The 25,058-nt window shown below is 42.7% G+C and overlaps 1 protein-coding gene across 1 annotated transcript in view; it reads left to right on the plus strand.

The window, feature by feature from the left end:
• Nucleotides 1-4,767: 4,767 nt before the first annotated feature.
• il17rel (interleukin 17 receptor E like) overlaps nt 4,768-25,058 on the plus strand; it is a 39,308-nt gene continuing 19,017 nt past the window's right edge. Inside the window, exons 1-13 of the mRNA XM_036944446.2 lie at nt 4,768-5,189; nt 11,286-11,313; nt 11,828-11,974; nt 14,576-14,685; nt 14,965-15,079; nt 15,719-15,763; nt 16,014-16,156; nt 18,245-18,316; nt 20,154-20,208; nt 20,318-20,481; nt 20,667-20,711; nt 20,849-20,906; nt 21,976-22,106. Coding sequence (XP_036800341.1) covers nt 5,037-5,189; nt 11,286-11,313; nt 11,828-11,974; nt 14,576-14,685; nt 14,965-15,079; nt 15,719-15,763; nt 16,014-16,156; nt 18,245-18,316; nt 20,154-20,208; nt 20,318-20,481; nt 20,667-20,711; nt 20,849-20,906; nt 21,976-22,106 — 1,266 coding nt within the window. The 5' untranslated portion in view covers nt 4,768-5,036. The remainder of the gene's footprint in view (nt 5,190-11,285; nt 11,314-11,827; nt 11,975-14,575; nt 14,686-14,964; nt 15,080-15,718; nt 15,764-16,013; nt 16,157-18,244; nt 18,317-20,153; nt 20,209-20,317; nt 20,482-20,666; nt 20,712-20,848; nt 20,907-21,975; nt 22,107-25,058) is intronic.

A 25,058-nucleotide genomic window follows, 5' to 3' on the forward strand; every position in this document is an offset into this window, starting at 1 on the left:
GCCCTCCCCACCCTCCATTCAGCAAATCTGACCACTACTCCATTTTGCTTCTCCACTCCTATAGGCAGAAACTCAAACAGGATGTACCAGTGACAATGACCATTCAACGCTGGTCTGACCAATCAGAATCCATGCTTCAAGATTGTTTTGATCATTCGGACTGGGAAATGTTCAGGGTAGCCTCAGAGAATAATATAGATTTATATGCTGATTCGGTGAGTGAGTTGATAAGGATGTGCATAGGAAATGTTGTACCCACTGTGACTATTAAAACCTACCCTAACCAGAAACCGTGGATATATGGCACCATTCGCGCAAAACTGAAAGCGCGAACCAGTGTAGTTATTCCCTCCGCAAGGCAATCAAACAATCGAAATGTCAGTACATGGAGAAGGTGGAGCCGCAATTCAATGGCTCAGACACAAGACGTATGGTGGCAGGTTCTACAGACAATCACGGACTACAAAAAGAAAATCAGTCACAGACTCCGACGTCTTGCTTCGAGACAAACTAAACACCTACTTGCCCGCTTTGAGGATAGCACTGTGCCACCGACGCGGCCCACTACCAAGGACTGTGGGCTTCCCTCCTTCCTGGCCGTCGTCAGTAAGACATTTAAAAGTGTTTACTCTCGCAAGGCTGCAGGCCCAGACGGCATCCCTAGCCGCATCCTCAGAGCATGCGCAGACCAGCTGGCTGGTGTGTTTACGGACATATTCAATCTCTCCCTATCCTGGTCTTCTGTCCCTACATGCTTCGAAATGGCCACCATTGTTCTTGTACCTAAGAAGGCATAGGTAACTGAACTGAATGACTATCGCCCCGTAGCACTCACCTCTGTCATCATGAGGTGCTTTGAGAGACTAGTGAAGGATCATATCACCTCCACCTGACCTGTCACACTAGACACACCGCAATTTGCATACCGCCCCAATAGGTCCACAGATGATGCAATCGCCATCACACTGCCCTATCCCATCTGGACAAGAGGAATACCTACATAAGAAAGCTGTTTATTGACTACAGCTCAGTATTCAACACCATAGTACACTGCAACCTCATCATCAAGCTTGAGGCCCTGGGTCTCAAACCTGCCCTGCGCGATTGGGTCCTGGACCTCCTGACAGGCCGCCACCCGGTGGTGAAGGTAGGAAACAACATCCCCACCTTGCTGATCCTCAACATTCGGGCCCCACAAGGGTGCATGCTCAGCCCCTTCCTGTACTCCTCCAACTCGATCATCAAGTTTGCAGACGACACAACAGTAATAGGCTTGATCACCAACAATGACAAGACAGCCTATAGCGAGGAGGTGAGGTCACTCAGAGTGTGGTGTCAGGAAAACAACCTCTCACTCATTGTCAACAAAACAAAGAAGATGATCGTGGACTTCAGGAAACAGGAGAGGGAGCACACCCCTATCCACATCGTCGGGACAGCAGTGGAGAAGGTGGAAAGATTTAAGTTCCTCAGTGTACACATCATGGACAAACTGAAATGGTCCACCCACACAGACAGTGTGGTGAAGAAGGCGCAACAGGAGACTGTTCAACCTCAGGAGGCTTAAAATCCTCACAAACCTTTACAGACGCACAATTGAGAGCATCCTGTCGGGCTGTATCACCGCCTGGTATGGCAACTGCACCGCCCACAACCACAGGGCTCTCCAGCGAGTAGTGTGGTGGGCACAACGCATCACCGTGGGCAAACTACCTGCCCTACAGGACAGCTACAGCACTCGATATCACAGGAAGGCCAAAAAGATCATCAAGGGCAACAACCACCTCAGCCACTGCCTGTTCACCCCACTACAATCCAGAAGGCAAGGTCAGTACAGGTGCATCAAAGCTGGGACAGAGAGATTGAAAAATAGCTTCTATCTCAAGGCCATCAGACTGTTAAACAGCCATCACTAACAGAGAGAGGCTGCTGCCTACATACATTGCCCACTCTAACAAATTGATCACTTGTCACTTTATTTAATGCCACTTTAATAATGATGTCAGAGGAAGGCCCTAAAAATTGTCAAAAACTCCAGCCACCCTAGTCATAGACTGTTCTCTCTGCTACCACATGGCAAGCGGCTTCTTAACAGCTTCTACCCCCAAACCATAAGACTCCGGAACAGCAAATCAAAGGGCTACGCAGACCATTCTTTTACGCTGCTGCTACTCTCTGTTTATAATCTATACATAGTCACTCTAACTCTACCCACCTCTACCCTACCTCAATTACCTCGACCTACCGGTGCCCCTGCATATTGACTCTGTACTGGTACTGCCTGCGTATAGCCTCGCTTGTTATTTTACTGCTGCGGTTTAATTATTTGTTACTTTTATTTTCTATTTTCTACTTATTTATTTTCTTTTTTTCGGAACATCTTAAATCATTGTTGGTTAAGGGCTTGTAAGTGAGCATTTGACTGTAAGGTCATAGGTCGAATACCTGTTGTATTCGGCGCAAGTGACAAATCAAATTTGATTTGCTTTGTATTTCATACCATCTATTGCATCTTGCCTATGCCGCTCTGTCATTGCTCATTCATATATTTATATGTACATATTCCTATTCCATCCCTTTACTTAGATTTCTGTGTATTAGGTAGTTGTTGTGGAATTGTTAGATTACTTGTTGATATTGCTGCACTGTCGGAACTAGAAGCACAAGCATTTCACTACCTTCGCAATAACACCTGCTAACCATGTGTACGTGACCAATAAAATTTGATTCGATTTTAAGGCTAGAGAAGAACATCAACTTCCAGTAATATATTGCTCCTGGGTACATGGGGATAGCCCATACAACTACACCTGTGAGGACATGTCAACATCTTATCTCTTTTCCAAGCATCAGAAACATGGGATTTCCTTCAGAAGTTCAAAGAGGGTCCCGTCTTTCTTTTTCTCTTTCGCTTTCGTTTTTTTCCTTCTTTCTTCCATTTTTACCTGTATGGCTGCACTATGCTACAGATGTTTGAATATAGCCCGGGTGCATCTTCTGCAGGTATTTCGAGATGTTTTCATTTCTGTCAGCAGCTGCCATGGGGGCTTTATGGTTGAAAAAAGAAAATGCGTCATTCTCACCATGGTTACAGGCACACATCGACATGTTGTTTATTGAAAAATGTTCCTTTTTTAAATGGTTTGATTGTGAATGCGTTATGACAACATTTGTATGACTGCAATCACTGTCTGAGATAAACAGGGGAACATGTCTGTGTTTCCTTTTCCAGTTTATCTCATCAAAGCCTTCCATGACGATGAAACTTCAGATGTAAATCAATGGTAGCCAGAGCCATATATCTCTGTATATGGTTCTGATTGATGGTGGCATTTCAATAATGGAAGATAATTGGTTTGCCCTTTAGAAACTTCAGTTTTTCAGTGGTCTTTCCTGTCAAGTTGTACACAGCAACCAATACAGTCCTGTGTACTAGGACCATAATTTCCTCTCTTTTCTTTCATACATGTTTACATTTAATTTACCCCTTTTTCTCCCCAATTGGTAGTTACGGTCTTGTCCCATCGCTGCAACTCCCGTCTGGACTCAGGAGAGATGAAGGTCGAGAGTCATGCATCCTCCGAAACACAACCCTGCCAAGCCACACTGCTTCTTGACACACTGCTCGCTTAACCCGGAAGTCAGCTGCACCAATGTGTCGGAGGAAACACTGTACCACTGGTGACCATGTCAGCATGCGCCCGGCCCACCACAGGAGTTGCTAGAGCACAATGGGACAAGGACATCCCAGCTGGCCAAACCCTCCCCTAACCCGGACGACGCTGGGCCAATTTTGCACCGCTTCATGGGTCTCCCGGTCTCGACCAGCTACGACCCAGCCCAGGATCGAACCAGGGTCTGTAGTGACGCCTCAAGCACTGCGATGCAGTGGTAGTTACGGTCTGCGCCACTCAGGAGGACCTTTTCGTGCTCTTTTCTATAAACATGCTCTATACTAAACCTACAGGTAATACAGGTGTCTCAGGATGTAACAGGCATTTTCCTCTATGATGCAAACATTTGTCGTGAAATGGCAAAATGGCACTGCAGACAATCTCTCGTGGACAGAATACGTAAACGTAAAAGGTACAAATTACGCAAAATGTTAGTTCTGGGTTAACTGAGATTACTGTGGACATAGCAACATTGATACAGTGCAGTGTAGGTACTGTGTGTGTACTGTAAGGATGTTTTCACACTCCACAGATCACTTCCTTCACAAACATGACAAATTCCTCACGTGCAGATTATGTCTATTCATAATCTGCATAATCTGCACCAGTCTATTCATAACGGCAATGCATAAACATTACATTTCATGGACAAATTACAATCTATATTTTTGTTGTATGATGAGTTACTGGTTTGATTTTCTTACAATAGCAATACTGTAACATATTTTGGACTAAGTACCCATAGCAGTAGTAATACTAGCTACTGCATGTAGCCCATAAAATATCTGACTCTAAAGGCAATACTTTCTTTAGGAACCTGAAGGAAATAATTCTGCTGACAGAAAATAAATACTAAAAGCTGCCCCACCTTGATACATTGCACAATATTGTCGCCAATATACCTGGGCAATGTCTAGTGTCTTGAAATGTTTAGAAGAAATCAGATTTCAAACAATTAAGTGGTTAAGAATAACTGAAAGATATATATATATATATATATATATATATATATATATATAGAGAGAAAGAGAGAGAGAGAGAGAGAGAGAGAGAGAGAGAGAGAGAGAGAGAGAGAGAGAGAGAGAGAGAGAGAGAGAGAGAGAGAGAGGGATAGGGAGAGGGAGAGAGCCTTGTGGGCAGGCTCTAGATTTCCCTCTATTTAAAATGCAATCATCGCCCTACTTGTCATCTGTGGGGCTTCTGTCTCTCTTGTCTGTGAACCATCTACTACACTACAACCATCCCTTACTGGAACAGGCACAGTGACAGACAGGGTTAGCTACAGACCAGCCGCCTGCCTCACACAGCTAGAGTACAATACCAAACCAGCATACCTGAAAGAAGACTTCTCCCAACCAAACTATGAACAGACTTCAGCACTATAGTGAGGTCGCAGGACTGGGAGTGAAGAAGATGATTTTAACTACTATATTGATGGTGTCTCTCTATGGGCTCTCTCTGGCCCAAGGGGAAGGAATGGAGAGGATCCAGGAATGTAAAACCAGATGCTCCAAGGTAGGAAATCACCCTTCCTGTATCTTTCTGAGGAAACACTGTTTCTGTTTCAAACACTTCTCAAGTGTCTATGAGCAGCATAGCTGCTTTCACTTTGAATACTACTGCTAATATTATTACTATTGCTTCTAAAAACAGACTATAGCTTAACTACAAACAGAGCATACTGTACTGTTATCAGTAATCAGAAGTGAGAGTCGTGTTTGTCATATGGCCAATGGCCAATGACCAATAGGTTGTAGTATCAGTGTATCATATTTTCCCTCTTGCACGTAATAGAACCTTGATATCATAATCCCCATATATTCTGAGCAACCATGGCAACCAAACAAAGTAAAGGATTATAATGATTCTGTAGAGTTGCTACACCATTAGAGTTCATCACTTCATTTGGAAGTGGCTCTGACTATACTCTGACTTTTACATTTAATACAGTGAAACACAGTGGCTGAGTGTAGGACATGAAGAGTTATCACTTAGGTGTGTTGACCATTTGAAACTTCAATATTGTGATGTAGTTTAACGATTACAAAACGACCCTATATCACGCACTGGATAGATTCTTAACTGGTGGTTGGAGACCCAAATTGGGTCGCAGGAGGCTTTGAAAGGGTAGCTGTGTTATTTAAAATCTTGATATAATATATTTATATGAAATATATACTCCATTCTGAACTTTAATGACGAATCCCAGAATCAGATATAAAGTGTGTAAAATTATATTTAAAAAAAAATAATCACATGCAGTATTTTAAGAGCTACAAAATGTAGGATCTTAATTGGATCCCTCTTCTGTTGCCTTTCCATGAAATGCAGACTTGTACTGTATTCAAGGTTTGAAAAGGCTCCTACATTTCAGAATTTCCACTTTAAAATGTCAGACTGGTTTTGCCCAAACAAAAAATGTATCAACCGCTACAAAAAATGTCCATGAATTACAATCCATATAATAATTTCAAGTTCCTGTTGCTGCAGGACTATTTTCCTGCTGTACTGTAGCTGTAAACTGGATCAAATTTAGATCCTACATCTGCATTAGCACCGCTAGCAAATTTGGTGGATTTTGTGATCCCAACATTCATCATCAAGAATATGAGCTATAAAATAGTTATTTCCGGTTGCTTGTCAATGTTATCTGGCTAGCTCATTGATCCTGCTTTGTAGTATACTCCTCTGTTAGCCTTGATACTTTCTGCCTGTGTTCGCATCAGAGGCTGATGGGAGGAGCTATAGGAGGACAGGCTCATTGTAATGTCTTGAATGGAATAAATGGAACACTATCAAACACATCAAACATATGGAAACCACATTTGACTCCGTTCCATTAATTCCATTCCATCCGTTACAATGAGCCCCTCCTCCTATATCCCCTCCCACCAGCCTCCTCTGGAACCCCTTAAGCTATTAAAAAAGATCGAAAACAATAATCCGATGAAATATTGAATTTGACCAGCTACCTTCAGACTAGTCTCGAAGCGAAACAACCGACATGTATGTGTTCGTGAGAGACTCACCTTTCAATAGAGGGGTCATATTAGTGTGTTCGGACGCTACAGACAGAAGTATGCAGATAGGCTGTACGGACTTCAGACGAGTCCCGTGATGCTTGTGGGAGTTGTAGACCAAAACTGAGAACACCGTGTTCGTGAGAGTCTTGTTGTTCCATAGAGGGGTATTTCCATTCGGATGCTACAGACGTTTTCGTGAGAAGACCGAGTTTCGGGATGTCTCATGGTCTGAAAAACACCACTTTACCTCTGCCAACTTTCACAGCAGATGCTGGTTTCTGAGCATTTCGTATTATTATATTATGTAAATCTGAGCGACCTCATTTAGTATGATATGTTACATTTAAAATGTTATGTATTAATTAGCAAATGTCCATCAACCAATTTGTATTATATGTTACGAATTACAATTTGCAAAATGTACAATACTTTACGAATTAGCAAAAGTTCCATATGTTACTAATTTGCAAAACGTATGATATGTTACGAATTCTAGCTAGATGGATAAAGTTAGCTAGTTGGCTCACGTTAGCTAGGCTAGGGTTGAGGGTTGTGGTTAGAGTTTAGAAGTTTGGTTAAAGGGTAAAAAAAATAAACGTCCTCTCACTGTCAACTGCATTTATTTTCAGCAAACTTAACATGTGTAAATATTTGTATGAACATAACAAGATTCAACAACTGAGACATAAACTGAACAAGTTCCACAGACATGTGACTAACAGAAATGGAATAATGTGTCCCTGAAAAAAGGAGGGGTCAAAATCAAAAGTAACAGTCAGTATCTGGTGTGGCCACCAGCTACATTAAGTACTGCAGTGCATCTCCTCCTCGTGGATTTACCAGTTCTTGCTGTGAGATGTTACCCCACTCTTCCACCAAGGCACCTACAAGTTCCCGGACATTTCTGGGGGGGAATGGCCCTAGCCCTCACCCTCCGATCCAACAGGTCCCAGACATGCTCAATGGGATTGAGATCCGGGCTCTTCGCTGGCCGTGGCAGAACACTGACATTCCTGTCTTGCAGGAAATCACACACCGAACGAGCAGTATGGCTGGTGGCATTGTCATGCTGGAGGGTCATGTCAGGATGAGCCTGCAAGAAGGGTACCACATGAGGGAGGAGGATGTCTTCCCTGTAACGCACAGCGTTGAGATTGCCTGCAATGACAACAAGCTCACTCAGATGCTGTGACACACCACCCCAGACCATGACGGCCACTCCACCTCCAAATTGATCCCGCTCCAGAGTACAGGCCTCGGTGTAACGTTCATTCCTTCAACGATAAGCGCGAATCCGAGACAAAATTGCGACTCATCAGTGAAGGGCGCTTTTTGCCAGTCCAGTCTGGTCCAGCGACGAGGGGTTTGTGCCCATAGGTGATGTTGTTGCCGGTGATGTCTGGTGAGGACCTGCCTTACAACAAGCCTACAAGCCCTCAGTCCAGCCTCTCTCAGCCTATTGCGGTTAGTCTGAGCACTGATGGAGGGATTGTGCGTTATTGGTGTAACTCGGGAAGTTGTTGATGCCATCCTGTACCTGTCCCACAGGTGTGATGTTCGGATGTACAGATCCTGTCCAGGTGATGTTACATGTGGTCTGCCACTGCTAGGACAATCAGCTGTCCGGTCCTGTCTCCCTGTAACGCTGTCTTAGGCATCTCACAGTACGGACATTGCAATTTATTGCCCTGGCCACATCTGCAGTCATCATGCCTCCTTGCATAATGCCTAAGGCACATTCACGCAGATGAGCAGGGACCCTGGGCATCTTTCTTTTGGTGTTCTTCAGAGTCAGTAGAAAGGCCTCTTTAGTGTCTTAAGTTTTCATAACTGTGACCTTAATTGCCTACTATCTGTAAGCTGTTAGTGTCTTAACGACCGTTCCACAGGTGCATGTTCATTAATTTGAATTAATTAATTGATTAATGTTTATGGTTCATTGAACAAGCATGGGAAACAGTGTTTAAAACCTTTACAATGAAGATCTTTGAAGTTATTTGGATTTTTACGAATTATCTTTGAAAAACAGGGTCCTGAAAAAGATGGTTGCAATGTAGCTAAAAAGTAGTAAGTAGTTGCAAAGTTGCTAATGACCTAAAATGCAAAAGTAATCTGTGATCAGATTTGAACTCACAACCTTTGTGTTGCTAGACGTTCCCGTTATACACACACCCATCCATCCTACTTTCGTTTTTGCCTTAAGTAACCACCTGTCTTATGTGACCATACCAAATGTAACGTATCATACTAATTTGAGTGTCCCGGATTTTACGTCTAGTTTATGAGACCGGGCTATTGGCAGGGGTTATAGATTGAGATGCAGCCCATGCAACAAAAACATATCTGTAGCTTAAACTGACCGATTTTGATGGGGATTTTTTATTATTGTGCCAATTGGATTTACATAAGTATTCAGACCTTTTGCTATGAGACTCGAAATTGAGCTCAGGTGCATCCTGTTTCCATTGATAATCCTTGAGATGTGTCTACAACTTGATTGGAGAACACGTGGCAAATTCAATTGATTGGACATGATTTGGAAATGCACACACCTATCTATATAAGGTCCCAGTTGACAGTCCATGTCAGAGCAAAAACCAAGCCCCAATGTCGAAGGTATATTCCATAGACACGACTGTGTCGAGGCACAGATCTGAGGAAGGGTACCAAAACATTTCTGCATCATTGAAGGTCCCCAACAACACAGTGGCCTCCATCATTCTTAAATGGAAAAAGTTTAGAACCATCAAGACTCCACCAAGAGCTGGCTGCCCAGCCAAACTGAACAATCGGAGGAGAAGGGCTTCGGTTAGGGAGGTGACCAAGAACCTGATGGTCACTGACAGAGCTCCAGAGTTCCTCTGTCTAGATGGGAGAACCTTCCAGAAGGACAACCATTTCTGCAACACTCCACCAATCAGGCTTTTATGGTAGAGTGGCCAGACGGAAGCCACTCCTCAGTAAAAGGCATATGACAGCCACGTCTGAAACCCAAAATGTCAATTTATTTGGCGCGTTTGATCCAGAAAAACACTGGTTCCAACTCGCACTACATGACTACAAAATATCTCATAAGTTACCTGTAATCTTTGTCCAAACATTTCAAACAACTTTCCTAATACAACTTTAGGTATTTTTTTACGTAAATAAAATCGATAAAATAAACTGCGTTCAATACCGGACGAAAACAAAGTGAAGCACGTTCCAGGTCGCACGCACCAAAACATTAGAGTGCACCTGGAGTGACGCAGGAAAATAACAGGGCTACTTCATCATTTCTCAAAAGAAAAACATCAACCAATTTCTAAAGACTGTTGACATCTAGTGGAAGCTATAGGAACTGCAAGCATATTTCTATTAAAATGGGCTTGCCATAGAAAACCAATGGAAAACAGATTAACCTCAAGAAATGTTTTCCCTGGATGGATTGTGCTCGGGGTTTCACCTGCCAAATCAGTTCTGTTATACTCACAGACTTTATTCAAACAGTTTTAGAAACTTCAGAGTGTTCCCTATCCAAATCTACTAATAATATGCACATCCTAGCTTCTGGTTCTGAGTAGCAGGCAGTTTACTTTGGGCACACTTTTCATCTGGACGTGATAATACCACCCCCTATCCCAGAGAGGCTAAGCACACAGCCAAAACAACGCAGGAGTGGCTTCGGGACAATGTCAGGAAACAAAATACCACATTTATCAGATAATATACTGTACCTGGCCTATACAACAGATCAAAGATTTTAAAACCAAATTCCTATTTACTGCATTTTGTCTTTGTTGGAAATAAGTAAAAGATGAGAGAATAGTCAAATGAACTGATAACCGACAGGCATGGTGGCGTAAAAAGATGTGAATGGTGTGAACTGATAAGTTATGAGTTCAAATCCCAGGTGAGAACATATTGAATAATAATGACTGTAGAAATGAACATGCACAATGTAATCATGTTTGTCAAATATGTAAGTGAAAAGCATTGTGTGTGTCAGTATCCATAACCTTGCCAACAGACAAAAAAGATCAGTGGTTCACCAATCAGGGCCTTGATGGACTTGGCAATAGCAACAATGTGTAATTACATTTTTTGGGGGGAGAACTTTTCTTTGGGACAATCAGGCGATGTCCTGACAACTGATACACAAATGTTCCTGCAATATTCTCCTAACCCTTAGAAAACTGGACGCAAATGTTCTTGAAACTTCCCATGAAACGCGTCTAGAACATTGTTGTATATTCTGAGAACATTGTAACCACATTCTAGATATGTTCTGTTTGAGGGAATGTTCACACAAACACAAACATGCTGAAAAAGGTTCTCAGACGGTTTTTGCTTACATAATGTACCTCTAACTAATGGAAAACTGGACAATCAAACATTAGGGGAACATTACGGGTAATGTTACAAAAACGTACTCTCTCCCTAGAATTGTTAGCCGGAATAGTGGCCAGCTGGGCTTGTTTTTTGTTGTTGTACTGCACAGCTGGGGTTGTGAGTACTCTCTTAAGTGTATAATGTGTATAAGTAGTATAAAGAGTATATCAAGTGCATAAATAAATATCTTACATTGTCTTTCATCTTCTCTCTGCAGGGCCTCCATTGCAAAAGTAAAACCCACTGTGAGTGCATTACAATATACCCATTACAAACAATGTTGTTATACTCTGTGTGTGTGCTTGATTGTGTTGACAATGACACTATGGTAAATCTCTGATGGGTCCTGTGATCAGATATAAATTGAGGTCTGAAATACATTTACAATACAAGGATCCAGTTCCAATGTTTGAGGTATGGGTGGTCTGAGTGATACAACTTTTGCAGGTTTGTTCATTGAAGCATGGACCCCCCATACAGTACAATAGTCATAGTCCAAGTAGACTACAATTTGATTTGATATCTATCATCTGATAAGGTAGTAGTCAGGGCTTTCACATGAAGTATGAGTAGAGTTGACTCCTTTCTTGTCACTACATTGCTGGCTGTTAGATATTGCTGGTTGTTGTATATTTGTATACATTTGTCCTGAAAGTTTAGCTATTTTGAATGTGAGTAAGATTTCCAATGAATTTATTATGGAAAAAAGCTTGAACTTGAATACATCCACTGACTTTAACCTCCTGTTTCCCCATACAGATTCCTTTGCCCCATGCAGGACCCAGAAAGCAGGCCTCAACACCAGTGTTGTCTTCCACAACGTCAGCCTGTCCACAGTGATGAGGTGTGAGGGGAAACAGAAGTGCTCTCTTCACTTTCGAGTTCACACTGCTCTTCAGCTCAGTGGTAGGTTGGGCTCTCTGTTTTGAGATTTCATGTTGAAATATTTTCTGCCTTGTCAACGTCAAGAATTTACGGGAAGTCCAGAGAGGACATATTCAAAAAAATTGGTCCCTCGTTATGTCAAGATAACTTATTTATCTCATTATCACTACACACTCATTATCACTACATGTCGAGGTCACGAGATAATCAAAAGTATCATGCATTACCCATGAATTTGTTCAGGTGCACGATAACCACTTAATCAACGAGCCCTGTGGCTGCATTGATCGCAATGCGGGGCATGTAAGCCCTGAACAATGCCTGAGCCAGCACTGTCTCCCGGGCTGCATGCTGCCCCAAAGACCAGAGCCATTGCATGCAAAGAACCACGCAGCTAACTTGGCTAGTCTTGTGAGTTAGCTCGGTAGTCTTGTTAGCTAGGAAGCTAGCTTGTTATCTATGCTGGTTGTTAGCTTGCATAACAGATATGTGTATTTTAAGGGACACCGTGTTTAGTGGATCATTTGCATTTACAGTGGGTGAGCTCCATTCCTGATAGGCTGATCAGGTTAAATTTTAGCCTTAAAGGCTAACAAATCAGGATGCTGCCTTGTAGGCTGTTTCATAGGTAATGCTCATTGCAGGCAGATTAGCTGTCAAAGTAATTTATAGTTAGATGCACATCTAATCCAGGGGGAGAGCGCTATTCCTTGCAGGGTGATCAGACTCAATAGTAGCCTCTGAGGCTGATATCAGAATGCTGCCTTGAAGGCTGTCGGCAGAGCCTTACATATGAAACAGCCTACAAGGCAGCATCCTGATTGGCTGATTTCCACCATAATTTGCAAATAAATTCATAAAAAATCCTACAATGTGATTTTCTGGATTTATTTTTCTAATTTTGTCTGTCATAGTTGAAGTGATGAATGATGAAAATTACAGGCATCTCTCATATTTTTAAGTGGGAGAACTTTTGGTGGCTGACTAAATACTTTTTTGCCCCACTGTACATGTGCTAACGTGGGCTATTTTTAGCAGTTTTCTGGGATGCTTGATTGTTTTTATTGCCTACTGGGAAGCTTAGCAGAGGTAGACATGCTCATGTTATTTGTGTTAGTGCTGCACACAGTGGACTTCCTACTAGGGCACACCGCCTCAGTGCTAACAGTATCACTCTGGTTCATAGGCACATGATTACCGCATACAAAGGCTGTGGGATCAGCAGAGGCATTCAGAGCAGTAAGAGGGACATCAATTAGGTTACTTACATTGTGCCTTCCAACACCGCTGGCATAATGTACATTTGCTGAAACATTATGACAACTCAGCGGCACAATGGTAGGGATAAATGAGCTGGGCTTGGATCATTGATAAGTAATTGTCTCAACGCAGCCTTAAAATGCTGTGGAAGGATCTGGGATCTGAATGATTTGGGTGGATCCCATCCTATTTACAACATGAGCTTTGTTTCCAGAAGGTATCAAAATTGTCAATAAATGTTACACCCACTGAGCTGCAATAGTCTTGTAGACAGTTATGGAGGGTTAAAAGTCTGCCCCATAATTCAAACCGCGATGTTTGTACATCCGCTAATTAAAGTCAGACAAAACGTAAAATCTCAATGTCAATATGGAGTCAACATTCAAGTGTAAGTTAAAAACAAATGTAAATAAGTTAGAAATTGTGCTACTAATGCACAAACACTTATCGTAAAAGTAATCATGTTTTTGTTTGGTTAGCTTTTGGAAATTGTAGAAATAAAACATTTTCCTTCTTCAGAGGTTCCAGCTAGGCAGGCTAACGTTAGTCAGCTAATTCATTTTCTAGCTATCATACAGTAGGCATATATTAATAATGATATAGTTAATACAAGTAGACATGCAATCATTATTGACTGTAGCGCATAAAAAGCACCCACAAGCTACCGGTGGCTGAAAACACAATCGTCGCGGGACGAACGAGTGACACATTTCCTGACGAAGGTGGTCCATTTAAAAAAAAAACATTCCTTCCTCCCTTGCCCTGCAAGTGTAAGCTCGTCAGACGTCATAGCATGTCATCAGAAGTGTCCACTTAATTTGAGAGCTGAGGGGAGAGGGTGTTTCTGTTAAGTTTTTGGAATGCAACCTATGTTGTGAAAACAGCATACCACTGAAACCAGATAGACTACTATGAAAGGAGCCATAGTAGGTACTTCCATAGTCAGTTCTGTACAGCTGAGAGCGAGATGGTGGCCTGAGGGGGGAAACCCCTGCGATAATATCTTATCTGGCCCTTTGATTCAGGGTCACGCTGCTTCCTGTAGCGCATGTGACATGCACGTACGCTCACACACACACAGGTTGAAGGCAGCCAATTCAGGAAGTGCTCAAATTTAAATATAAAAAAATTCTGACATTTAAAAAGTTTTTAAATAAATAATTTCTACTTTTCAATTTATTGAGAATAACTTTTTTTGGTTATTGAAATGTCATATTTGTTTACTTCCTGAATTGACTGCATTCTATTTGAATAGAGCTCAACCCTGACACACACACACACATATACACTGTAATTACGGTACTTGTACTGACCCTGTATAGCTTGTTTTCTCGTGATTTTTTTAATGGTACTTTTCCTCAGAGCACATCCATGGCGTCTCCATATGCACTGTCACCGCAGGGATGATGTTGGAAATCTGTAGGCTCGTCAGCTTCCCCAGAGTAGCCAGAGAGAGACTGGAGGGACAGCAGGTACAGTAGTACACTACCACACCATGCACCCTACCACACTACAAACTACTACACACTACTACAGAGAGACTGGAGGGACAACAGGTACAGTCAGATATTTTTTTTTTGTGAACATTACACTTTGTTAATCAAAGCCAAGCAAAACATTTCTGTACATTAATGTGTGCTTGTGGCAACAAAAACACTTCTCTATTGATAGGAACAGATATGGATCTGGCTTAAGAACACTTGTAATGGCTGGTATGTTTATTTGTTTCTTTTCCTTCTCTCTTTCTCAAGTTGGAGGTTCAGAATGACTGCTCTGAGGTGTGGCCAGGTCAATACGTTCACGTCTCTCTAAAGACAAATCCAAGCTACTGTGGAGTCACCTGGACAAGCACTTACCAAGTCCCAGGTGAGGATGAGGACCGTGATCAATGGTGAATAAAAATAATACTAATAATGGATTGGATTTATATAGAGCCTTTCTACTAACTGAGGTACTCAAAGCGCTTTACATAATACAGGGGAAACTTACCTCTTCCAGCAACAATGTGTGGCACTCACAGGTGATTTACTGCAACCATCTTGTGCCAGAACGCTCACTACACATCAGCTAGCATGGTGTAGAGGTGAGGATATATGCCAATTAGGAATGAGGGAGATGATTAGGTGGCCATAATATCAACCGATTGATTGAAATCGCCATTTCAGCATCTTGCACACACAGATTCCCAATGGATCATGTTGGTTAAACCTGACTGTACTTTGATTATTTAAGAGCTATTGAGTTGGGTGAGTAAACTGACACTGCAGGCGTTCATAAGCAAAACTAGTGAGTCAGCAAATGTCTAATGCAGAAACACTTAAATGTCATAAAACCCTCATTTCCTAACCGAAAGTCACACTACCCTGCTGAGCAAAACAGCATAGACCAGCTTGATCAGCAGGGTAGTCATGCTCTTACTCAATGTGCATACACAATGATCATATGTCGAAGCATTGTTTGTTTCACAGAGAACAAACCTTAACTTGGTTTTAAACTATATTTCAGAATGTAGCAGCAGAGATCTTCGGAGTAACATTCCAGAATGCATCAGTAAGTTTGATAGATTTTATTTCTCTATTGTTCTATAGTTCACAACAATTGAATCACTCTAGATATCCCTTAGCATGGGTTACAATGACAGACTATTTCTGCGTTCAACAAGGCTACATTTTTGCCTTGCCAAACCCGACAACAATATACTCATTCTGTATTTCCTTGTGTACAAATCAGCCTACAGATATTGGCAGTGCACTCATTTCCCTTGACTGTGTGATTACTGACTAACTGTGTCCTATGACAGCTGGGAGGCTAGCGTACACTGTGGACTCAGACAGAAAGGAGCTGGCTGTGTCTGTCTCAGACATGCTGGAGGATAAAGACTATCACCTGAGACTGTGTCACAGAAAAGACTACACCTGTAGAGACACAGGGGCCAACGCACTGGTAAGATTCCCGGAGATGGAGACCTTAAAGAGTAAACGTTAATGTTCAAATTGTGAGACCCTGGTTAGCCTGGAATCCATAATGTATATTTCACTATTGTTTCACTCAGTGAAATGAAAGCAGTGTGTGGATTCCAGGCTAGGCACTGATAATGTTGAGGCACTCCTCCCACTGCCAGTAAGTGTTGTAAAAGAGGTGATAGTCAACACTATACTTTGTGCATACTCTGATAGTAACACAGGGAAGAGGAAGGTCATAGAAATGCCTCAACCAGATGGTATGAGACAGGCATCATAAATCAGTTGTGCTATACTCGATCAGACCCTGGATTCCAATGCCATTTGAAATTAAGTACTTTACCTGGGCTTGATTGAGCTTGCCTTGCACAATGGAACCAATATACAGTTGAAATCGGAAGTTTACATACACCTTAGCCAAATACATTTAAACTCAGTTTTTCACAATTTATGACATTTTATCCTAGTAAAAATTCCCTGTCTTAGGTCAGTTAGGATCTCCACCTTATTTTAAGAATGTGAAAATGTCAGAATAATAATAGAGATAATGATTTATTTCAGCTTTTATTTCTTTCATCAGATTTCCAGTGGGTCAGAAGTTTACATACACTCAATTGGTATTTGGTAGCGTTGCCTTTAAATTGTTGAACTTGGGTCAAACGTTTCGGGTAGCCTTCCACAAGCTTCCCACAATAAGTTGGGTGAATTTGAGCTTGGTGTAACTGAGTCAGGTTTTGAGGCCTCCTTGCTCGCACACACTTTTTCAGTTCTGACCACAAATTTTCTATAGGATTGAGGTCAGGGCTTTGTGATGATCACTCCAATAACTTGACTTTGTTGTCCTTAAGCCATTTTGCCACAACTTTGGAAGTATGCTTGGGGTCATTGTCCATTTGGAAGACCCATTTGCGACTAAGCTTTAACTTCCTGACTGATGTCTTGAGATGTTGCTTCAATATATCCTACCTCAAGATGCCATCAATTTTGTGAAGTGCACCAGTCCCTCCTGCAGCAAAGCACCCCCACAACATGATGCTGCCACCCCCTTGCTTCACGGTTGGGATGGTGTTCTTCGGCTTGCAAGCCTCCCCATTTTTCCTCCAAACATAACATTGGTCATTATGGCCAAACAGTTCTATTTTTGTTTCATCAGACCAGAGGACATTTCTCCAAAAAGTACAATCTTTGTCCCCATGTGCAGTTGCAAACCGTAGTCTGGCTTTTTTTATGGCGGTTTTGGAGCAGTGGCTTCTTCCTTGCTGAGCTTTCAGGTTATGTCGATATAGGACTCGTTTTACTGTGGATATAGATACTTTTGTACCTGTTTCCTCCAGCATCTTCACAATATCCTTTGCTGTTGTTTTGGGATTGATTTGCACTTTTCGCACCAAAGTATGTTCATCTCTAGGAGACAGAACGTGTCTCCTTCCTGAGCGGTATGATGGATATGTGGTCCCATGGTGTTTATACTTGCTTGTACTGTTTGTACAGATGAACGTGGTACCTTCAGGCATTTGGAAATTGCTCCCAAGGATGAACCAGACTTTTTGGTTCAACCTATTTTTTTTCTGAGGTCTTTGCTGATTGCTTTTGATTTTCCAATGATGTCAAGCAATGAGGCACTGAGTTTGATGGTAGGCCTTGAAATACATCCACAGGTACACCTCCAATTGACTCAAACAATGTCAAAAGAAGCTTCAAAAGCCATGACATAATTTTCTGGAATTTTCCAAGCTGTTTAAATGCACAGTCAACTTAGTGTATGTAAACGTCTGTCCCACTTGTGATACAGTGAATTATAAGTGAAATAATCTGTCTGGAAACAATTCCTTGTAAAATTACCTGTGTCATGCACAAAGTAGATGTCCTAACCGACTTGCCAAAACTATAGTTTGTTAATAAGACATTTATGGAGTGGTAGAGTTAATGACTCCAACCTAAGTGTATGTAAACTTCCAACTTCATTTGTAATAGTGGCAAATTTGCAAATCAGGCCCATCTGGCACTCCAGGTAGACTAATATGTCAAATAATGTTTGAACCCAGGTCTGACCCTTGTTCCCTCTCCGCAGATCAGAAAGGAGGATGTGCTGAAGAATACTACTCTGCAGTATTCTACACCTTTGCCCTGTCTCTGCATCGAGGTAAAGATGTTTAACTGATCATTATCTAGTTAGGTCAATATTTATCTTCTTGTTAGATAATCTTGTTTGACCTTTATGTAATCAAATGTCTATGACGATCTGGACTGTATTGTGGAAATTGTGGCGTTACAGTGCATTCGAAAGACCCCTGGACTTTTTTCACATTTTGTTACGTTACAGCCTTATTCTAAAATGGATTACATTGATGTTTTCCCTCATCCATCTAGACACAATACCCCATAATGACAAAGCAAAAAAAGGTTTTTAGAAATTGCTGCAATTTTTTTTTCTTTTAACTTAAAAAATATTACATTTAAACAAGTATCCAGACCTTTTACTCAGTACTTTGTTGAAGCACGTTTGGCAGCGATTACAGCCTCGAGTGTTCTTGGGTATGATGCTAATAGCTTGGCACACCTGTATTTGGGGAGTTTCTCCCAATCTTCTCTGCAGATAATCTCAAGCTCTGTCAGGTTGGATGGGGAGCGTTGCTTCACAGCTATTTTCAGGTCTCTTAAGAGATGTTAGATCAGCTTCAAGTCCGGGCTCTGGCTGGGCCACTCAAAGATATTAAGAGACTTGTCCCGAAGCCACTCCTGCATTGCCTTGGCCTTGTGCTTAGGGTCTTTGTCCTGTTGGAAGGTAAACCTTCGCCCGTCTGAGGTCCTGAGCAAGTTTTCATCAAGGATCTTGCTGTACTCTGCTCTGCTCATCTTTCCCTCAATCCTGACTAGTCTCAAAGTCCTTGTTACTGAAAAACATCCCCACAGCATGATGCTGCAACCACCATGCTTCACCGTAGGGATGGTGAAGATGTGACGCTTGGCATTCAGGCCAAAGAGTTCAATCTTGGTTTCATCAGACCAGAGAATCGTGTTTCTCATGGTGATGAGTCTTTTGGTGCCTTTTGGAAAATTTCAAGTGGGCCCTTCATGTGCTTTTTCTTCTGGCCACTCTACCATAAAGGCCTGATTGGTGGAGTGCTGCATAGATTGTTGTCCTTCTGAAAGGTTTTCCCATCTCCACAGAGGCTCTGTCAGAGTGACCATCAGGTTCATGGTCACCTCCCTGACCAAGGCCCTTCTCCCCCGACTGCTCAGTTTGGCTGAGCAGCCAGCTCTAGGAAGAGTATTGGTGGTTCCAAACATCTTACATTTCAGAATGATGGAGGCCACTGTGTTCTCGGGGACCTTCAATGCTGCAGAATATTTTTTATACCTTTCCCCAGATCTGTGCCTCGACACAATCCTGTCTCGGAGCTCTACGGCCATTTCCTTTGACCTCATGCCTTGGTTTTTGCTCTGACATGGACTGTCAACTGTGGGACCTTTTATAGACAGGTGTGTGCCTTTCCAAATCATGTCCAATCAATTGAATTTACCACAGGTGGACTCCAATCAAGTTGTAGAAACATCTCAAGGACGATTTTTAAAATTAAACCCACACTACACTGGGCCAATTGTGCGCCTCCCTATGGGACTCCCAAACACGGCCGGATGTGATGCAGCCTGGAATCGAACCAGGGACTGCAGTAACACCTCTTGCACTGAGATGCGCTGCGCCACTCGGGAGCATTAAAAATGATGCGCCTGAGCTCAATTTCGAGTCTCATAGCAAAGGGTCGGAGGACTTATTCAAATAAGTTTATATTTTTTATACATTTGCAAACATTTCTATAAACCTGTTTACGCTTTGTCATTATGGGGTATTGTGTGTAGATTGATGAGGATGTTTTATTTAATACATTTTATAATAAGGCTGTAACGTAACAATGTGGAAAAAGTCAAGTGGTCTGAATACTTTCTGAATGCACTGTATATATATATTTATCCCACAGGGCTGGTCTGCCACTTCTGATGCACCCAGAGTTCAAGTCTTTCCCTTCAGAGACAGTGAGTGTCCTTCAACTTCTGTTACACTGCATGTTTTATTAATTGGTTGATTGTGAAATTTGCAAGATTGTCAGTGCATTGCTTTTGACCGCGTCTCTTTTCTCCAAAGATCTGAAGGAGTTGTGGTCCGGCATTAACTTTGACCCGGTGGAGGAGTTGTTGTCATGGGAACCGGTGTGTCCTGTTGTTGCGGTGATCTCACTGTGCCAAAAACAAGGGGACGATGAGTGTGACGATCTGGCTGGTTCATCACAGACCCTCAACAGGGAGAAGGTTAGGTGCCTCTCTATCAATCAGCCTCACATCTGTACCTCTGAACTCCTTCACAGTTAAAGGGCTGTTTCAAAGACAAAAGACTGATATGACATAGAAACAGTCAGGCACCAAGGCTATATCACCAGATAACTGTTTTACAAGAACTATTATAGATTCAAGTCCTCATTTAACTTTCCTTTCAGATAACATTCTCCACAGTGGATCCACACCCACAGCTTTGCATGAAGGTAAGACACCACCTTCGCCTGTGGTGTATTCAACAACTGAATGCACTTACTATCTGAACTTTCCTGTACATATCCCCTTTGAGTGTGCAGAACAAATTTATCTAACAAATGCATGCTCCTGGCTGTTTTATGTACAGTTTACAACAGATTCTGGATCCTGGATCCGGTGCCCCTTTGCAGATGGGAATTTCCAAGGTAATAGCTCTCTGTAAATAGTGTGCATATAATTATCATGAGTGATCCGTCTGAAGTTGTGAATGACGGACTTTTAAGTGGAAACGGGCACCACAGTTTGTATATCAGCCAAACCCATAACACCCAAGGATAAGAAACCACACACACTCTAGTATCAGTCTTTACACTAATGCAATATTATGGCACACCTGGAATCAAATAGCATTTTTTGAACTTGTCTGACACAATGGACCAATGGAATAGTACCAGAAGTGCAAACCCCATCCATATGGCACTCCAGGCATGCTGCATCAAACTCTCAAACGTTTTTGAAATAAAAAAAAATACTATTTGAACCCAGGTCTGTTATCTAGTATTACCAATATAGAGTCGTTTTTACACAATTCTTTTTTCCCATAGGGATTTTAGAAACTTAAAATAAGGGCTGCGTTTCGTTTAGGCTTACCCTGGTGTGATGTTTTGATAACCGTGTAAATCTCTCTAGGAGAAGGTGACTTTTTTCAGTATATTTGCCTGTATTGACCATTTACCCCCCTCCCCCCAAATTGAAATGCTCATTTGCTATCATAATGAACTACAAATGCCATGATGATCTGGACGAGCCTGCCAAATTGAGGCAAAGGTAAGAATCTCTCGATGGACAATTCTGTGAACGGTCTTGTGCAAGTTTTAAATTGACACAATACCAAAAGTAAAGGTATCGGCCAGAGATGACGTGCAGGAGCTTGCAGGGATTTGTAGTTTTGCATGTCTACTTTGACGCTAATTACTATTTTCAAGTCTGAGTAAATCGAGTCGAATATATGGATAAAAGTCACTTTGTCCGAGAGAGATTTACATGGTTATCAATACGCCACGCCAGGGTAAGCCTACATGAAGCACAGGCCTTATTTTAAGTGTTTCTAAAATCCCCTATGGGAGAAATTAATGGTGGAAAAGCTATTGAAAGTTTCCCTGTTTGACCACAAGGTTTTATGGGTATTATGACACCTCCACTGTGGGGCTCTATACTGCAGGCACTGTATATACAGTAAGTAATGTTGAATGATGATATTGCCTTGCTCTCCAGCTTGGGACCTGGGTGTCGACCAGCTGGGGCTGGTTTTAACGTCACGGGTCAGAGCACCCCTCTCTCTTCATGTGTGTGTGAAGACGGGGACCTCTGCATGCCACCCAGAACACACACTCCCTGTACATGTGGTAAATACATGTCTATCTGCACCTAATTCTTATCATAGGCAACAGTACTTATTATTTAAAAAAATAAGGGTGTTTGCTTACTATGAAGTCTGCTGTATCAAGGAGCTGTGTTGACTGTACGACTTACTTCCCTAATAACCAACCAAAAATCATTGCTCAACATAAAGGGAACTAACAAACGAGTCACTGACAACCAAAACTAAACCAGGTGGGGTTTTAAAATAGGTTCTGAAAGGCATCAATGGGGGTGCCTACTGAGTGCTGGCCAAGCTAGAGTAGGGTCTTAACACCCACCATGGATGCCCATTAGAGTTGCCTGATACAGTCAAACTAACTTAAGTTGAGAGGAGGAAGGGGGTAGGAAAGAGAAGGAGAGGCTAGGGGAGTGGGAGGGAGAAGGGAGAGGGAGGGGTTAGGAAAGAGAAGGAGAGGCGGGGGGAGTGGGAGGGAGAAGGGAGAGGGAGGGGTTAGGAAAGAGAAGGAGAGGCGGGGGGAGTGGGAGGAGAAGGGAGAGGGAGGGGTTAGGAAAGAGAAGGAGAGGCGGGGGGAGTGGGAGGGAGAAGGGAGAGGGAGGGGTTAGGAAAGAGAAGGAGAGGCGGGGGGAGTGGGAGGAGAAGGGAGAGGGAGGGGTTAGGAAAGAGAAGGAGAGGCGGGGGGAGTGGGAGGGAGAAGGGAGAGGGAGGGGTTAGGAAAGAGAAGGAGAGGTGAGGGGAGTGGGAGGGAGAAGGGAGAGGGAGGGGTTAGGAAAGAGAAGGAGAGGCGGGGGGAGTGGGAGGGAGAAGGGAGAGGGAGGGGTTAGGAAAGAGAAGGAGAGGCGGGGGGAGTGGGAGGGAGAAGGGAGAGGGCGGGGTTAGGAAAGAGAAGGAGAGGCGGGGGGAGTGGGAGGGAGAAGGGAGAGGGAGGGGTTAGGAAAGAGGGAGACAGGGTTAACCTTCTTCTGAACACCTCCAAAACAAAGATCATGTGGTTTGGTAAGAAGAATGCTCCTCTTCCGACAGGTGTTATTACTACCTCTGAGGGTTTAGAGCTTGAGGTAATCACCGCATACAAGTTCTTGGGAGTATGGCTAGACGGTACACGGTCCTTCTCTCAGCACATATCAAAGCTGCAGGCTAAAGTTAAATCTAGACTTGGTTTCCTCTATCATAATCGCTCCTGTTTCACCCCAGCTGCCAAACCAACCCTGATTCAGATGACCATCCTACTCATGCTAGATTATGGAGACAATTTATATATCGGCAGGTAAGGGTGCTCTCGAGTGGTTAGATGTTCTTTACCATTCGGCCATCAGATTTGCCACCAATGCTCCTTATAGGACACATCACTGCACTCTATACTCCTCTGTAAACTGGTCATCTCTGTATACCCATCGCAAGACCCACTGGTTGATGCTTATTTATAAAACCCTCTTAGGCCTCACTCCCCCCTATCTGAGATATCTACCGCAACACTCATCTTTCTAGTCATAGGCTTTTGAGAGTTAAACTGCAGCCTAGCTCTTCCAACATCTCTCATGCCAACTGGAGCATTGGCTCTGCAGCTCTTAAATATCACCTGTGCCAGCACAGGTGAAACTTAACGAAGCGTCAGGTGCAACACATCCTGACCACTGAGGATGACTCCAATCAGCGTGCATAATCAACTTAAAGGGGAACTACACCCGCTGATTTGGCCTCGTTTTTTGGCTTGCTCCTGAAGAAATACTGGCGGCCATGACAGGCCATGCAAAACTCATTTGCTCCGTACCACCACCAAGACACACCCATCTGTCAGAACCTTGCCCACAGCTGTTTCCCCCTACTCAATCACAACAAAGACACATCCTGCAGGTAGAGTTCAATAACTACAGGCAGATGTACAGTATGGTGAGATTCTGGAGGAAGCTTGAATAGGACAGTAGCCTACAGAACAATATGAGAATAATGAAATTGCTGAATTTGTGTAGATATTCTAAACTACATGTTTTGACAACATTCAGGTCCATGTAGAATAAACAACCCTTTCCATAATACAATAGCATCAGTGTTCTGCTAATGTAACAATGTGCACCTTTCATGTCATTCCCAGCTGATACAGATACTGTGCCTATCAACATTTTGTCTGGTGGTAATGGAGCTACCTTGTCATATCTTCCTGTGTGGTGTCCCGTATACACCAGGAGTTCACTGATCCTGCTGGAGAATACACAGGGTTTCTCCCTCCCCATATTGACTGATACATTCAAATCAATAATAAAAAAAGACAATACAGGTAAAACTTGTCTTGTAAAATGCTCATGCCGAGTGCCAGGTCTCTCTCCATTCAGATACATCGGTATCAAGCCCGTTTGTCAGTCTGGACTTAATCTTCAATGTCTCCATAGTCACTCTATTACCAATGGCAGTGAGGATAGGTGATACTGTATCTGACACACAAACAGGTACTATGTTTGAATATGTCAAGTGCCTGAGGCTGCCGTCTGGCAAAATCATATCCAGTCCATCTGTAGAAATAGGCAGAGTTGACACATGGAATGAAAAGGGTGTTGCTATTACAATACCTTTGTGCTGTACTGTATTATCAGTAATCACCTCATGGTGGATGTGTTGAGTGCCAGGTCTCTCTGAATCTCATGCATCTGTCAACACATACACACAGTCACTGTTCTGATAAGACCTATCTCTAACTATGGCAGTTAGAGATAGTTCATATCTGACACAAACATACTATGTTGAAGTCAGACTAAACCTACCAAATTCTGATTTCCCGATCGATGACCGTTGGTGAGCAGGCAAGAGGTGAGGTCTTTGCCAGAGCCCCACTGATTGGCAAAGCAACATAGATCAGCTCCTGATGACCCTTCATCAAAGATACTGGTCGGTCACACACACACACCTACTGGGTTATGATTAGCCTGGTGAAACCAACCTGATCGCTCCATTCCACCTTTCTATTACACTTCAGATATAATTA

The sequence above is a fragment of the Oncorhynchus mykiss genome, chromosome 15 (assembly GCF_057628025.1).
Source record: "Oncorhynchus mykiss isolate SJ-2025 chromosome 15, ASM5762802v1, whole genome shotgun sequence".
Classification (NCBI taxonomy): Eukaryota; Metazoa; Chordata; class Actinopteri; order Salmoniformes; family Salmonidae; genus Oncorhynchus; species Oncorhynchus mykiss.